We start from the raw sequence: 16,485 nt of genomic DNA, 5'->3' as shown, positions 1-16,485 counted from the left end.
GACAGCTTCATTATAAACCCCCGAGTGCCTAGAGACCAAGTGAAGTAGCTACTGAAAGAGAAGATAAATTAACTTATACCAAGCTGCAGAAGGATTTCTGTTGTGGTACACAAACTGCCTGCTGCATCTTGATACTACTCACTGCCCAAATGCAGGCTGCAATGAGTCCTAGACCTCACTTAATGGGTTCTTCTATGAATACATCCATGGAAAGCTTATTCCAGTGTTTATTATTTATCAAGTGTACCAGCCCTGGAATGGTTCATCTCTGAGGGCTTTGGAATTACAATCTCTTAAGGGTTTTAAGAATAGCTTACATAAACAGATTTCCAGCATCTTGCAGCTAGAGCATGATGCCACAGTGTAGAAGAACCATGGGCTAGGACTTTTAAGATACACAATTTCATTGTCTCTTAGTAGAGAGATGTTGTGCATTAAATTACCATAAATGCCACAAGATCATTAACTTATGTTCGAAATTTATTTCTGGCTATTCCTCAGTGCTGCCACTCCCTACTCATCCACTCCTCATCCCCAGTCCAAATTTAAGAGAAACTGTCCTTATATTTACCCCTAAATACATGAAAACTGCTAGGAGTTTGCTTCACAAAATTTATTCCAATGCTGACAATGGTCCTGCTGCAAAGCCCCTCAGTCCCTACCCGATAATAATTTTAGATTTGGCTTTGCTTTTAGAGCTACTGCTAAACATTTGGCATCTCATCAATAATTAGATTATTAAGTAGATAATATCAGCTTTAGGTAATATGGGGTGGCTGCAGTAAGAATACAAAATCAGAAGAAGTGTACGTTTTAATTAGGAAATATAAAGAAGAAAAATGATAAAGTGATAAATGAACAAGTGATAAATGATAAAGTGATAAAGTCCTGATAAAGAACAGGACTTGCTGGCTATTAGTACGTTAAAAAGCAAAGCAAAATTGTTCAGGTGGGAGTTGAGGGAAGGAGGAGTTCTGCCATGGCTCATATATATAAAAAGTATCCAGAAGACAATGTTATCAAATTTTGGAAGAATTAGTGTGCACAACAACTGGTTTGTCTAAGGATGTGATTTCTTTTTTCCTTCCCCAAAGAGAGTTCAAAATATATTTCTTATAGTGCAATGGAAGGGCTTTCTGATCTCACTGACAGCAGTCATATTATACAGCATTTTGAAGAGTAAACTTGTTAGAATCACCATGGTGCTTTGCTTTCTCTAGGCATCAGTTATTATTCTGAATATAAAGCCACGTTTTGTTTACACCCCATTAAGTAAAGAACTGAAGAAAGCTGTACAGTCTGATTGCTTAATGTGATACTAATGTAGAAAATAAACAGAAATTAAGTGTTTTATGGGGCCATATACAAGAACATATATCAGAATAATTTTGGAAGAAACTTTTGACTTTTTAATACAAAAACATGACAAGGTAATTAGGGAAAATGCGACAAATGCTTACAACTGAGGGAAATCCAAATCCCTCCCTATTGATATTAGTCCCTGAATATGTGCTTTATCTTTTACAACATGATTTTGATGGAGCAGTCTGACCTTTTCAGCAAAGACTGGATTTCCAGACAGGTGGCTCAAATGTACAAACTCCAGATGCAAAGTCCCAAATTCTGCCAAAATGCTGCTTCCACCAGAGGCCCATGGCCAATTTCGACCGATTCCACTAAGATGGGGGGAAGAGAAAGACAGAAAATAATCATGAGCATCTGTAAGGCAATGCTAATAAAATGTAATAGGCAGTAGCTATAACATTATCATGAGAAGATAACTAATCTAAATGTACTTAATATGTATGTAAGGAGCCATGCTTCAGCAGCCTTCCATGATTTCCCCACAGGACCTTGAATTACTTCAGTCCAGCTCTGCTTAGGCTGTACAGTTGCTTTTTGCAAAAACCCAGTCTTTCAGCTCACAAATGGCTCCATCACACTTATCACTGTCACAGTGTTCCATTGCAGGATACCATGTTTAAAGACACGACAAAAAACTACTAAGCAAGCATTCTCATACTTCACCTCTTTTCCTCTGTAATTAACACAGCACTCTCCTATTCTAACTCTAATTTCTACAGAGCAATTTCTCATTAACTTAAATTAATGCATATACACAGAATAGGCTTTAAGTTAGAAGTACTGCATGCAGCATATACTTCTTAATGCATGAGACTTTGATAGGGTAGGATAAGTATGTATTTTCTGTCTGGGCACTTGTACCAGGATGAGTAACTTCAGTTTTAATTATGACCTAAAGATACTTCACAGCAAAATTAATCTTAGGATTTGTATTGAGAATAGAGAAAATCACATTTATTGCTAAATCTCCACTAGAAACTAAAGCTGCTTGAGACTCAGAATGGCGAGTCTACTGAAATTTCATTACAAAAAGGTGGAGATTCTTTCCCCCTTGAAATTTCCAGCAGCAATATTCAGAAAAAAACTCCTGAAATTAAAGAAAGTTTAGCCACTGTTCCAGAGCACCTAGTTGAATAATGACATATTAGATTGGCTTATTATTAGGATGAATGTTACATACAAATACACTTATTAGGTACTGGAACACCTTCCACATTTCCAAGTTGTAAAGAGCATTAAACACAAAGACATCTGTATATAAATAAAATTTTCATTTTACTTTTACACATAAGCAGCCACTACATCAATTAGCAGTTGCACAACCATGAAAATATGGTATTCTTCCTGAGTTAAAATGTGACTCAAAAAATCCAAAACCAGCAAAAAACTCCAATAAATCATGATGGAAGTTCTCAGATTTATTAAACTCTTCTTCAAAAGATCGTCTATAACTGAAGTTTAACCAGTGCATGGAAATTAAGACTCCATTAGGTCAATCTCCCCGCTAGCTATATCAAATGGTATTTTGAGACTTCTGCCAGACACACAAAATAAAACCAAGTCATTAAGCTTCAAAAGCAGAGAAAGGCACAGAGAGCACAAAGGAAAGAGATCTGATGAGGCTGCCCTGGTTGACCATAAAGGTGCAAGAGGTGGAGACACATATAAGTCCTCTGATGTAAATAATTGCCCAAAAAGTGTTTCTGATCTTCATAGCTGCAGACCAAAATCAATGAAAAAATGAAATCAGGGTACTGCAAGATGCACACAATCCCCATTTGGTATGGTATTTGAGTGACTGAAACAAAACACAAGTTTTATGGTATCTTAATATCTCATTTTAAGATGTCTCTTACAAAGATTTGAGTATTTTTTACACAGTGAAGAGAAACCCACAGCTGGTTTACAAGCTTTCTGCACTTCAATCTTCTGTGGCTCGGAATTTTTTTGAATGGTAACATAAAAGCATCACATATTACAGAAAACAGGATCAAGGTGAGTACAAGCAGACAACATATCTGGAAACCTCTCCACTACAGTCTGAAGAACTTGTGGACTGGTTATTCACCCAAGAACAGACCCCATCTCTGCTACATGCTATCTCAAACTGCTGACTTCTAGATGAAAATATCTTATCCTGTTTCCAAATCACCCAGATTAAAAGAGGTGACATAAAGTTCCCAGGAAGAAAAAAATGAGAAAAACCCCCTCAATTTCGAAAAGTTAGCATGTTGTGGTACAAATGGAAAAAGCACATGTGCTTTTTCCTAGAAAGTTTCTCAATCCATCTCAAAGTGAAAACATTGAGCTGTTCCTGCAGCAAGGCATCAACCAAAATCGACAGAAAATGTAATAGAGTTCCTACTTGGACTCTACCCCAGTGTCTGCTCATACCAATACAACCTGCCAGAACACTTTGATGTAGTGTGTTTTGTTAACAAGGAAAATTTCCAAACACAGCTGTCAAAAGGTTTTCTGCATGCAGCAATGTGTTTTGCCATGAGTGGAGGATTCTTCTTGTTTAAGATGGTTTGAAAATCATGAACTTGCATTATTTGATCTTAAACAAAATATAAGTAGAAATAAACATTTATGTTACATCTTAGGTACTATTTAATGGAGCTTTCATTTTTTTCAGTTGGGTCAGGTGGTTAGGAAAAAAAGGCATTTTTTTCTGGTAAATCTGCAAAATAAAAAGGCTATGTGTTGGCTTAGCCTCAGATGTGAACTCTGTCACTGGAAAGCTCATGTCAATAATGGTAGTACTCAAGATTTGCTCTTCAGTCCCTCAACTATTTTTCATGCAACCTTCAGCTATGGATGTCTGGTATTTTCTCATACCATAGAATGGCCTGGGTTGAAAGGGACAGTAAAAACCATCTGGTTCCAACCCCTCTGCCATGGGCACCTTTCACAGGTTTCCCAAAGCCCTGTCCCACCTGGCCTTGAACACTTCATGCCACAGCTTCTCCAGGCAGCCAATTCCAGTGTCCCCCCATCCTCACATAAAAAGTTTCTTCCTGGCATCTAATCTAAACCTACTCTCTTTTAGTTTAAAGCCATTCCCCCTTGTCCTATCACTACCTGCCCTTGCCAAAAGTCCCTCTCAGCTCTCTTGCAGACCCCTTTAGGGACTGAAAGGCTGCTGTGAGGTCTCTCCAAACACTTCTGCAGGTTGAACAGCTCAATTCTGTCAGCATGTCTTCATAGGAGGGGGGCTCCAGCCAACTGATCATCTTCATAGGATATATTTCATCTTTGGGAGCAATAGAACAGGAAAGTTTTCTATATTCCCTCACACTAACTGGGACAGCCACAGTACTGTTTCTGATTCCATTCAGCTCCATCCTTATTTTAAGATGATACTCCAGTGAGCATTGTGCAGACAGTCAGCTCCTGGAGAGAGAGACCAGGAAATACTCAACAAAGCTTTCAATAAACAAAATGGGAGAGATTGCACAGTCTGATCATTTTTGATTGGGAAAGTAGACTTTGACTTTTGTTTAACAGTATTTAGGCTTAAAAAAAAGAAAAGGAAATGAAGAGGGTGCTCTTTTTTCAGCCCTGCCCTCACCACCCTCCAAATAATAAATATAGCACACTTAAAAAAACCCTACAGAACTTTAAAAAAGAGGAAACTAAACAGAACAAAATAAACAGAAAAAAGACATCTTTGTCAGGGATTATAAACAATGAGTACATTTATAAATTACTTGAGGTGCCCTAGAAAATAACATGCAATAAATACATCTAACAGCTCAGTAAATATTAATAACTAGACATAGTAAAATACTGATTTCTGCCCATGCATGAGATAATATAACCAGGGCTCCCAACTCAGACATTTTTCAAGCTCTTCACCGTTACCATTATGAGGGTGAACAAAAACTCCTGCAAAGTTAAAAAAAAACAATGCTGAGAACCTATTTACCATTCAGCCATAAAGTCAGTGCTGGGTATCTCATTACTCTTCAGTTATGACGTTATGCACTGGCTTCCTGAAGTCTTGAGATGCAAACCTGAGTCTCTGGTGAAAGTTTTTATTTCTATTCCCAAGTTTTAGCAAACCTACATAATGTTGCAAGTTCCTACATGTTTTTTGTCTGGGGGTGCTCATTACTCAAGTCAAGAAACAACAGCAGCAATCTGAACCCAAAGAATTATCAGGGCACTTGGAGGATTCTCAAAAGGTGGTTCATGACTCTGTGCCAAACTTATGTGCAGATCATTCCTCCCAGTCAAAGCAAAACTTGTAAAGCACCGAAAATTTTTGCATCTTATTTTGACTCTGTTTAATAGTTTAATGTCACAAATGTCTTGTAAGCTGACAAATGCAGTTTTCAGAAAGAGATGGAGGACAGCAAAGGGGGGCAGATATGATACTTTTTATATTAGCTTTATTCCTGTGTTCTGCTTTCTTTTTGTAATTTACCTTGCCACTGAATTTTTCAATTTTTCTTATATTGATACACACTACAACCTGTACTGTCAGTCATGTACTCACATCAGGGTTAGAAACCAAACTCCTACTGTACACTTCAGGAAGGAAAGATGGAAGGAGACGCACTACTCAAACTACTTTGAAGATCCAGACAAGTGCTAAAATATCTGCAGTTTATAGGGTACTATTTTAACCTATCTGAAATCACTGTGTCTAAAATAGTATATTTTACACTGCATAAAACACACAAAAAGTTTCTGTAACACATTCAGAGAACTTTAGGACTTTTTATAACTTTTATTATGTAATTAAGGCAAATTTGAAGTGAGAATCTGGATCAGAGTAGCATAATATTTTGGTTTATAATATTTCTCACTGATTTTATAAACTTTGTTTCTGAACACTGAGTGCCACAGAATCTGAAAACCAGTGTTTGTAGTTCTACTGTCATTCATTCTTGGCAAATGTGAGCCTGATTGACCTGGGCTGCTGGTAACTCAATTCAGTATTTTTCCAGCAGATCATTGTTGGTTCATTTGTACATAAGAACAGAAAGCATGAGATCACTAAGTCTTCTAAAATGTACAGAGTGTACCAAGAGAGGGAACCACAGAGGAAATATAAATATTCAAAGGTTGCTTTTTAAAAAATCACTGAAATTCAGAAGCACAACCATATTTAAAAGAGTTTTAAAAAATTATCTACATCCCAATATATATAAAGCAGCAGCTAATTTTCAACTGAAAGGAAAAGCAAATCCTCAGGGAAACTGCACAAGTACTTCAAAGGGTCAAAACACTTATCAAAATTCTTGTCATCAGCAAGCAGAACTGTTTGTCTCTGCAGACAACTTGTTTATTATACCCCAGCCGTTCCTGGAGGATGCCAGGACAACTCTGCAAGCTGGAGGCAGAGCAAGAAGTCAGAATTTCAATATTTAATGCAAAATGCACCAGGCACAACAGAATAGTCAGTGTCCTCCTGCAGACTCAGCCAGTAAAAAGTGAAAGGCCAGAATAAAAGAGACACAGCAACAACAAGTAATGTGTCCATGTACCACTGTTGAGAAAGGTTTTAGAATTAAAAATGAAAATAAGTCCCAACAGCCCCTTTGGACTTTACTAAAGCTGATTTTTTTTTTCTGTAAGAAACTACCCTGTGATTGTGGGTGAAAATGCAAAACGCTGTGACAGAGAAATCACTGAGAGGGGTCCACTGAAATTCACCAGAGCTGGAGCACGCAGGTTGTGCCTGGTACTTCCAACAGCGCTGAGGGGCCAAGGAGGATCTGCCTGGAAAATACAGATTGTGACTGGAATTGGTTAGGCTTAATCCTCTTTTAAGAGGATTTCTGCAGCAGCAGAGTGTAGCCCAGCCCAGTGCTCAGAACCTGGTTTATGTCCCCCCACACCACCAGCTGTGGCTCAGACACCCAGGCCAGAGGGGGACCTTTCCAAATGGAGGTCGAGACACAGGCAGAGGGTGTTGCAAAGGACACACAAACTTCCCTGCAGCTTTCCCCTCCCAGCACCCCAGGATGCACTTCATGCTTCTCCTTGAGTCTCAATCCCCAAGCAAGCATGCCTTGAATCCAGAAGTAATGCAGAATTATCAGGGCTTTCTTTGTCAAAGAAAACCACAAATCCTCCCCCGCTTTTTTCCCCAAAGGAAGCCTGGGGTCCCCAGACAATTTGGAAAGCATAACATGATTGCTTTTCCATGTTTTAGTCTTAAAATTCTGACCACAAGCCATTTGGCTGCACAGCTGAAACCCCACACTGCAATCCAGCAGCATTGCGCTGTGTGCCAGCTATGGGTCTGACCACGAGGGAAGGCGGGGAAATGGGAGAGCTCTGCAGCTCCAGCAAGGGCACTCTCTGAAATTCATCTCCTTGGGGCTCCCCTGATAATCAGTGCAGGGAGATAACAGAATTAAATCACTTCACAGAGGAGATGAAGCTGAAGATGGAGTCTTTCCTGTTACACAGTAAACCCACGGAGACCAGTCTCCTACAGGTACCCCTTGCCAGGTGCCCAAATCTCAAAATTTCAATTAGCTTCACAGGTACCAGATGGGTTTTTAAACTCTCTACAGGCTAATACACATAACAAAAGGGAGAAGTGGAGATAAACACTCTGTAATGTTATATTTTAAAATCTTTAATTACATAAAAGGTTTTTTTCTAACTCACAATTTATCTTTAATGATTTTTTAGGAACTAGATGATTTTTAAGGTCTGTTACAATCCAAATCATTCTACAATTTTGTATTTCAATCCAGTTAGAACAATCTCCAAGGGCACAGTCCATTTTGGCAGAATTGCTCATTATTCCTATGTCCTCTTTTTGTAAAAAGTCAGTAAAAATACACAGTGTCCAGCCACAGCATTTCTACTTTTCTAATGAAGTGTTTATATATTGCAGAAGCCTTCAGTCTATACACTGCCAAAGCCTTTGGTGTATTTCTTTTTTGTCACTACCAGTCTTTCATAATATTTTAATTTGATTAAATCAACTAAGTCTCCTTAGAACAAATGAAGAGAGGTCAGAAGACCATCAGGTTTTTCCTTTACGTACTAGGCATCTATTTTTTGATTTTAAACAAAATACATATAAAAGATGAAATTTCTCTAGAGTCATAGATGGCATGAAATACATCAAAATGCTAAATAAAACTTAATTGCTCTCAGACATTCCTAGGCAAATGATTGAACTCAAATCCCAACAATTAATATGTTCTAAATATACACACACACTCAACTTAAAAATAAGCAAATACTGGGGAAAAAGTATTTTATGGATACTACAGTGGCATCCTCTGGGAGGGGAGAATACCCAGGATAACCCTACTGGAGCAGGGAGGTTGGACCAAGTTGGAGTTTGGATCCACTGTGGTCCCTGCCAACCTGGCCCATACTGGGATACTGTGATCCCTTGGGAAAGGGAGACAAGTGGCAGCCAGAAGGATGATTCTCAGAGGCCATTTTCATAGAGTATCTAATGTTTCATGCATTATTTAGGATTGCCACATTGAAAACACTTTCATAAGAATAATTTTTTGGACTGCCCTGAATGGAAAAAAAAAAAAAAAAAAAAAGATGAGTGGCTTCTCTTCCCAGAAACCAATGTTAATCATTAGACACACATTTCTTCCTAACAACTCACTGAGAGGCTAAATCCAACAACACAGACCACACTGGGGGAGTTAAAGGATGAGTTAATACTTAGAAAAGGTTCCCTTCAAACTCCTGAGCTACATCTTTCTCCTCTTAGTACTGCAGCTAACTAAGAATGCTAATAAATTATGCTGTGTGATTTCAGCTTTAATTAGAGATTAATATTTTAAAGCAAAATTAAAACCAAACTCAACTATGAAGCACACAGGCAATGCTTGCTCAAAGTTTCAATCAGTCTATTCCAGAAATTAAATGCTAAAAAGATTTTTTTTTAAATTTATTTCTTTCTCCCCCATCCCTAAAAATACAGTATATAGGATTGTGGATCTTGGTTTAAGGGTCTGTCTTCACAAGCACTGAAACTGATGATTTATTTGCTATTGCTTCAAATATAGTTCCTGTATTTTTGTTTTTCCCCTAAATGGCCAATCATCTTCACCCTTGTTTGAGAGTAGAAAGAAAAGTACAGAAATCTCATGTTTGCATACACCACTGGCACTCACTCAACTTTTCCACCCAAATCTTGTGGTGGGAGCTACCAAGGCAGGGTCAGACTGAGGAATCTGTGACAGGACTAGCACAGTAACTGTGTATTTCTAGTGTGAATATCTTCCCATCCAACTACCAGTAAATGATGGTTAACTTTGTGCAGGCTTGAGTGGTCCCAGAATCACCCAAGGCATCCAGACTCCTGCTGGAGATCTGACTTTTCCACAGTGTCCCTTCTCTGAGACAGGAAAATTATTATCATCTGGTCAAACACCTCTCATTCACTGTCTCGACAGCTGGAGACAGCTGAAAAAGAAACTGAAAATCAGCCAGCTAGCCTGCAGGGCAGTTTTTGATGTCTGTTTTATTCCTCTTTGTAAGGAGGATCGTGTAGGCAAATTCTAACAGCTGGTGAGCTTTTCAGCTGTGACAATAAATGTGTTAACTGCTGCCCTTGCCTAACCACTGCCCAGCTGGCAGCTTCCTGCTCAGCCCAGCTGCCCTCTCTGAAACTGATATCAGCTCTTACCTGGAGAGATGATCTTTAGGGATGCTGACTTGGCAGGAGGAGGCAGACAGTGAATTAGTACCATCAGCAATCCCAGGAGGAAGACTAACACAAGTGGTTGGTTACTCAATTTTATGGGATGACAGGGAATAAAAAAGATTTCTACATATGTTGCAATGTTAGACAAAACACAAATGTTTTTCACTGCAACAAGTGAGATAATGAAGAGGTATAACCTCAGAGCTATTCGTTTGAGAACATCAATTTTGTCTATTTGCCTATTCAATGCAGTGTCAGCATTAATTTATGCTGATTTCCTGGCCACTTCAGTGATGCCAGTGGAGGAGATGCATCCATTTGTATTGGAGACCCATGCACATCATCATCTGTCTGGAAATGAGAGCAGGAAAATCAGAGTGCTGTGGCTAACTGTTCATCATTTGAGAAACTACCAGCACAGCCCCCAAAAGATGCTAATATGAAACAGATTTTAAAACAAGATCCCTGCTTTTCTCCATGAAGTCCATCAGGTCCTTCAAAGGCAATGTTCATAGTTACATTTTCCTAGAAGAAAAGTTATCCTTGTCCCAGCATTTTTGCCTTTTATTGTTATAAGGAAACACCCAGAGACCTCTAAAGCTGCCCTAGAATGGTCACTGGCTCTTTAATGTACTTTCAGGCAAAAAAGTAAAATGTTCAAATGTTATCCAGTGGACTGATCTTCACCAAGGTGACACCCAAGAGGCAATTTGTCTTGAAACTGGTCAGAGCAGCAACAGAGACTGAAGAGCACTATTCATGTAAAAGCAGAAGGAGGTACATGAAGTACAAAGTTTCCAGTACCAGCTTGTGCTGTGGCCTCTGCCAGGACAATTCCCCACCTCCCTGGAGGGTCAGCCAGTGCTGGTGGACACAGGGAAGGCAAGAGAGCTCTGTCTGCTCCATGTTCAAGTCATCCTACATGAAACTCCACTAAATATTCTCTGTGGTGAAAGGTATCTGCTCATGATTAGGTCAGAGCAGTGATGGCACCTGGGGAACACTCATGTGAGAGGACACTACAGTGAATGGAAACAGCAGATATGGAGCAGGAGGAGCCAAGACCCAGGTGGAGACCAAAATGCCAGAGAGAACCAAGGTTAAGAGGAAACAATCTCATCTGCCTCTGGAGAGCAGCAGAGAATAAGCAAAGGCCAGTGAAACTGCCTTTGGGAAGACCATGCATTTACTGTAGGCATTGAAGTCTGACAGCTTCTCAGAATAAAAATAAATCACCATGGGCTCCAAAAACGACCAGATAGCATGGGATACTTCTTTTGTGCTCTGATACATGGTTTTTGGACATCTGAATCTAGTGATACTGTGTCTATTGACACTTAATTAGAGTATCTTATTTTTACAAAACAGTCCATCCAGACCATTGAGCTGCTTTGTTTACATCAAATTCCTGTAACATTTCTCTGTGGAAAAGACTGAATTTCTTTAGGATTTTGCAGGCAGGGTTCGTACAACCCTTTCCTTATGGCTGTCTGCCCCATGACACTTCTCACATTACTGCTGCTCTGAGGGAGCATCAAAGCTTGTGGAACTGGCACTCTGTGGCAAGCCATCAGAGCACTGAGCTCACATTTACAAGCCCACATGGAGGAAGGGAGAGACAATTAGTCAGGCATTACATGATCTGAAATATCAATATGACACAAGGAAAGTACTTTCAGTGTCATCATCTAAAACTGTACTAAAACTGTACTTGTTACCATAACAATTTCTGATAAAAGTTATCTGAGCACAGCACAGACCTACATGTCTCCCACAACACACTAATGAATAAACTAAAAAATTTGTGCTTCCTATTACTTTATATACTAAGGTTTAATTAATCAATTCCAAAGGCTAAAAAAGCAAGAGGGAATAGAACACAACAGAGCAATGCCAGAGATAATAAGTACTAGCATGCACTACTTTTAATCAGGTCCCCAAAGAGAAGTGAAAATAACAGGAAATGAAAGTAATGAATGGAATTTCACAGTTCTGCCATCCATGTGACAAGTTAAGACAGAATAAAAGAAGGTGGTATTAGAATGAAATTCCCTGCTGTAGCAAGTGGTGTAACTCAGCGCTACTGACAGTCAAAAACCTTAGAAAACCAAACCCAAAGAAAAAACATCCTAAGCAAAGCAAGAAAAAACTAACTCCTGCTTCTGGGAAGCAGATTCACTGGGCAGGAAAATAATTAAGAGCTTTGGAAGAATCTATGAGAAACACCATTTATCTCTGTTCTTCTGCTCTCTACCATGCCTTTTAATACTAAAAGACAAACTGTGTAAGTTTAAAGCTTATTTTTGAACTTCACATTTCACATTAACATTGCTTGCTGCCTTAAAACCACTGCAGCCATGGCATTTGGTACTTTTGATATACTTTTGTCAGTACATCCCTCTTTAAGACTCTGTTCCCAGTTCTACATCACTTTTCCAACATTCAACTTTTAGGTTATCCCTTTTTTTTCTCCTGAGGATTTGCTATAAATCCCCCCTCCACCCTGATTAGTTAATTAACTTCTGACTTCAGTTAGTTTCTGTCCCACATCCAATTTCCTTTACTAGTAACTGATGTTCAAGTTCTGCTAAATTGTTCTTTTGCTATATCAGCTGCATTGTCCAAGTGCAAAGAAATGTTATTAACTTCCTCTGTCTGTAAACTTTGTTATGTGGATGAGTGTTGAACAGTTTGCATTTGGAGGTAACTAGGTCACATAGAAATAGGCTGGAGAATTGGTGCTAAACCCAGAACTTCCCCATATTTTTTCTTCTGCTTGATGTGTTTGTTGATCGTTTTTGTTTTATTTTTTTTTTTTTTGGCTGCTCTGTTCTTTTCTGGTTCCACAATTCTCTTCTTGTTCTCCCAGTCAATTCCAGATATCCAATTCCAAGTCCCAGGTATTCTTTCTTTCATTGCTAGTCACTGGAGATCAAGTTGTCTCCACACTTTCTCAAGTGAAGGCAGAGAGATGTGTTTGTCTGGTGGAAATCCTGCAACAGCAGTCCCCTCCAGCTCAGGCTAAGGGCACTCACAACCCAACCGAGGGTACTATTGTACCGAAGCATTGTGAAAACAATGGCTTCTCTATCAGAAGGGCTGTATCAGTTTTTCAAGAAAAGCCACTACTGATCTTCTGGACAGGACAAAATTCCAGGATTTGGTCTTTTCAGTCTGATGAGGACTTAAAAGAACAGGTAAAGATTCAAAGCACCAAAGCACAGAGGGCAAGTGACAGCTACATGTGATTTCTCTGCCACTAATTTCCCCTTTCCCACTTCCTACCACTAATTTTTCAATATCCCAAATAATCCTAAACTCAATCTCAGTCATTTAAAATATATCTGTATCACTCTTGTCTATACATTCATATTAATTCCTTATCATCAGACAGTAAATCTAAAAAGATTTATTCTTTTTCTTCTCTGAACTCAATTAGCTCGTATTAGCTTCTTGTGCCACAAAAATATTTTATGTGGGTTCACAGCCATTCAGGTTAAAGTCTTTCAAAGCACCTAGTCATATTTATTGAGCTTGGTGCAGCATGTGGTGCCATTAAATGCTTGAAGCAGAGAATCAAAATCATTACACTAACGGCATGGCTCCGTTATTAAAAATAATGGGCTGACAAGTCGCAAAGGTCTGCTTCAAGCCCTTTTGTAGCTTCCAGTCATTGCAAGGAGCCTGTGTCAAAGGCTTGCTGACTGACAGTCAATTATTTCTCCCTCTAATACAGCTGCTGGATCAACAGTGGTTTCACATACTGGACAGCTTGTCACAGGACCTGCAGCTGTGATATTCATCAGATATTAACATTAACTTAACACATGCTGTAAATTACACTTGCATATGGATTTGTGGGTATGTGTATCAATCTAAACATGCACAGTACAGAGACACCACTGTTGTTGAGGGAAACCTCTCTTCAGTATCTGCTGTCACAGATGCTGTGACAGCTGTATGAAACTCTACTGAAATGGCATTCTGGTTCACTGAAAGGGACAGCTCCCCTAGATTAAAGAAACTTAAGTAGTCTTTTTCAGACTAGTGTTGTGAAAGACATAATCTGTTTTGACAAATGCTCTAAGAAAAGTATAAATGTCCTCTTCTCCCAGTCTGCTTCAATCTTCTTGTTTCTCTTTACCCACACACTGCTGTGTCATAAAAATCCATTTGTTCTGGGATAAAATTTATTTTGCTCACCGTCAGTCACTAAGGCCTTGATCCTTACTCACAGCCAATAGAAAGACTTGTGGTCGCTTCAAGGGGACTGACTGAGCACTAAAATCCTGTAACTGTCATTAAAAATAGGAATGCAGAGAATCCTTGCAGCCAGACTGAAACACCTGTATCACTGTGTAAATCATTTCTGTTAGCATCATTCAGATTCAGGAACTGAGAACTGATTCTCTTTCTAAAACATCAGTGATACAACATAAAAAAGTTTCTTTTCCCAGCAAATGACATATTTGCTTATGCACAGTTTTGTCCTTCAATGCCTACTAACCACATAAAAATAAAATTGAAGTCAATAATTTAAAGAAGTACAAGAAGTACTTACATGCAATTTACATAATTTTTCCCATCTTTATACATTTATAGAAGATACATTTATTCAGTATAATACAGGCAATTTAACAATAAAGGGCCATCCCTATTTTTCTCAAAATGACATTAGTTTCAGGCATATCACACGGCTAGAGGAAGTTATACATTGTATTTATCAGATTCTGATTCTGAATGTTACGCTTTTGCTCCAAGTTTAATAAACACTACATTTTATTTGCTCACATTTGAATAAGTGAATCAAGCTCATTGCTGTTTGCATTATCACAAAATATCAACCAACGGCTTAAATATGATCAAATTCATTAATTAAGGTAAGATCAAGAAAATTTTCTACTGTATAGCAGGCAAATGGAAATAAACCCACAAAGAAACAAAAAAAATGACACATAATGTAATACACATCTGATTTTCACCTGAGGAAATAACACTATGTTTCCTGTGATAAGAGTTTCTATCACCAGGTATTCAACTGTGTTCTACCTAACCCTGAACTTCATCAGCAATCTCCTTATTATTACTTCAAGCAACAAATACCTTTACACAGCTGCTGTTCATCTTACAGATGAGCTATTTACAAGAAACCAATGATGCTGACAAGGCACAGCACAATACAGCTTAATTCCCACATATGCACTAAAAATTCCGATCCAGGAAAATCTGGATACATCATAAAGAAAAGCCGAAGGAGAAAGAAAAGGACAAATAGCACCACAGAAACTCAGGAAAGCCAGATTAGTCAAGATTAGTATTTTTAAAGAAAAAATTAATTTCTTCCATAATCTTCTTGCAGTATTAAATTACAACAATACCTCGATACAGTAAATATCTTGAAGAAGCAAAGGAGTTTTCCACCCAATTACTTAACAATCCAATAGAGCTGAAAAAGGCTGAAAGATGTTTGCTACTTTGGTAGAGCAGAAAATGAGAAGTACCAAACATTTATTCTAAAAGTACTTAAAACACATAATCACAATTCATGCACTAACACTCATGGCCACATTTAAGATATTCCTTGGAGGATTTTGTAAACCAGATTATCAGATAATAAAGGACCTGGCATCGAATAGTCAAATAAGCTTTTCTTCACAGTAATGGGATTTTAATCAATACAATGAAAATAATATAATAAAGAATGAAGTGAAATAAGCATGAAGAGATTACTATTTAAAGCAATAGAACAAAAAGGCTCAGAAAAAAAACCCCACACTTCTGGAACCCTGCTGGAGACAATATGTGTACTTTTTGTTCCTGTACCAGCACAGTGTTTCACTAATCACCTTGAAAAAGCTTCTGCATATTAACAACATACAGGGGGAAAGTACATTGCTATTTTTCTTTTATAAATTATCAATGAGAACAATGATGATACAGTTTTATAAAGCATTTAAGAAAATTTGGCTTCTGTCCCAATTCCAGGAAAACATTTGGTCAAAGGTTTTAAATGTTTTTGTAATCCCTCACTGCTCTTGATGGCTTAAGTGAAAGAATCAGTATTTCAAGCTTTTTTTTTTTTTTTATTCCTGCCCTTTTTTTCCCTTTTGTTTTTTTTTTTTCTGTATTCCCAGCTGTAGACTGGAATAACATAGCATGGAATATCTTGCAAGAATTGTCATGTAAAAGTACCATATTTGTTTTTCCAGTGTAATGAAGATCATGTCTGGAATGCAGTATGTTCTGGATAGATATGGCATACTGGTTTGTTTTTTCTAACACTTCTGAAAGATAATGTCAGTGATAAATAAGTACTCTTGGTAATGTGCACAATTGTCTTTTCAATACCAGAGAGACCTTGAACTCAAAAAGCCACCAAAATAAATTATCTTTAGCTCTATTACGAGTAACTTCCTGACACATTACATTACGTATTTGGGAATTTGAGAGAAACACACTGGCCCCAA

General features: G+C 38.2%; 1 protein-coding gene across 2 annotated transcripts in view; it reads right to left on the bottom strand.

The window, feature by feature from the left end:
• Positions 1-16,485, bottom strand: part of MAN1A1 (mannosidase alpha class 1A member 1) — a 139,453-nt gene that overhangs the window by 27,410 nt on the left and 95,558 nt on the right. For both annotated transcript variants that reach the window (XR_009418040.1, XM_059467867.1), the window contains exon 6: positions 1,553-1,676. Coding sequence is in view for 1 of the 2 variants with exons in the window: in XM_059467867.1 (XP_059323850.1) it covers positions 1,553-1,676 (124 nt within the window). In the remaining variant the exon portion in view is untranslated. The remainder of the gene's footprint in view (positions 1-1,552; positions 1,677-16,485) is intronic.

The sequence above is a fragment of the Ammospiza nelsoni genome, chromosome 3, assembly GCF_027579445.1.
Source record: "Ammospiza nelsoni isolate bAmmNel1 chromosome 3, bAmmNel1.pri, whole genome shotgun sequence".
In the NCBI taxonomy this organism is placed as follows: Eukaryota; Metazoa; Chordata; class Aves; order Passeriformes; family Passerellidae; genus Ammospiza; species Ammospiza nelsoni.
This window is presented reverse-complemented; position numbering and strand designations above follow the sequence as displayed.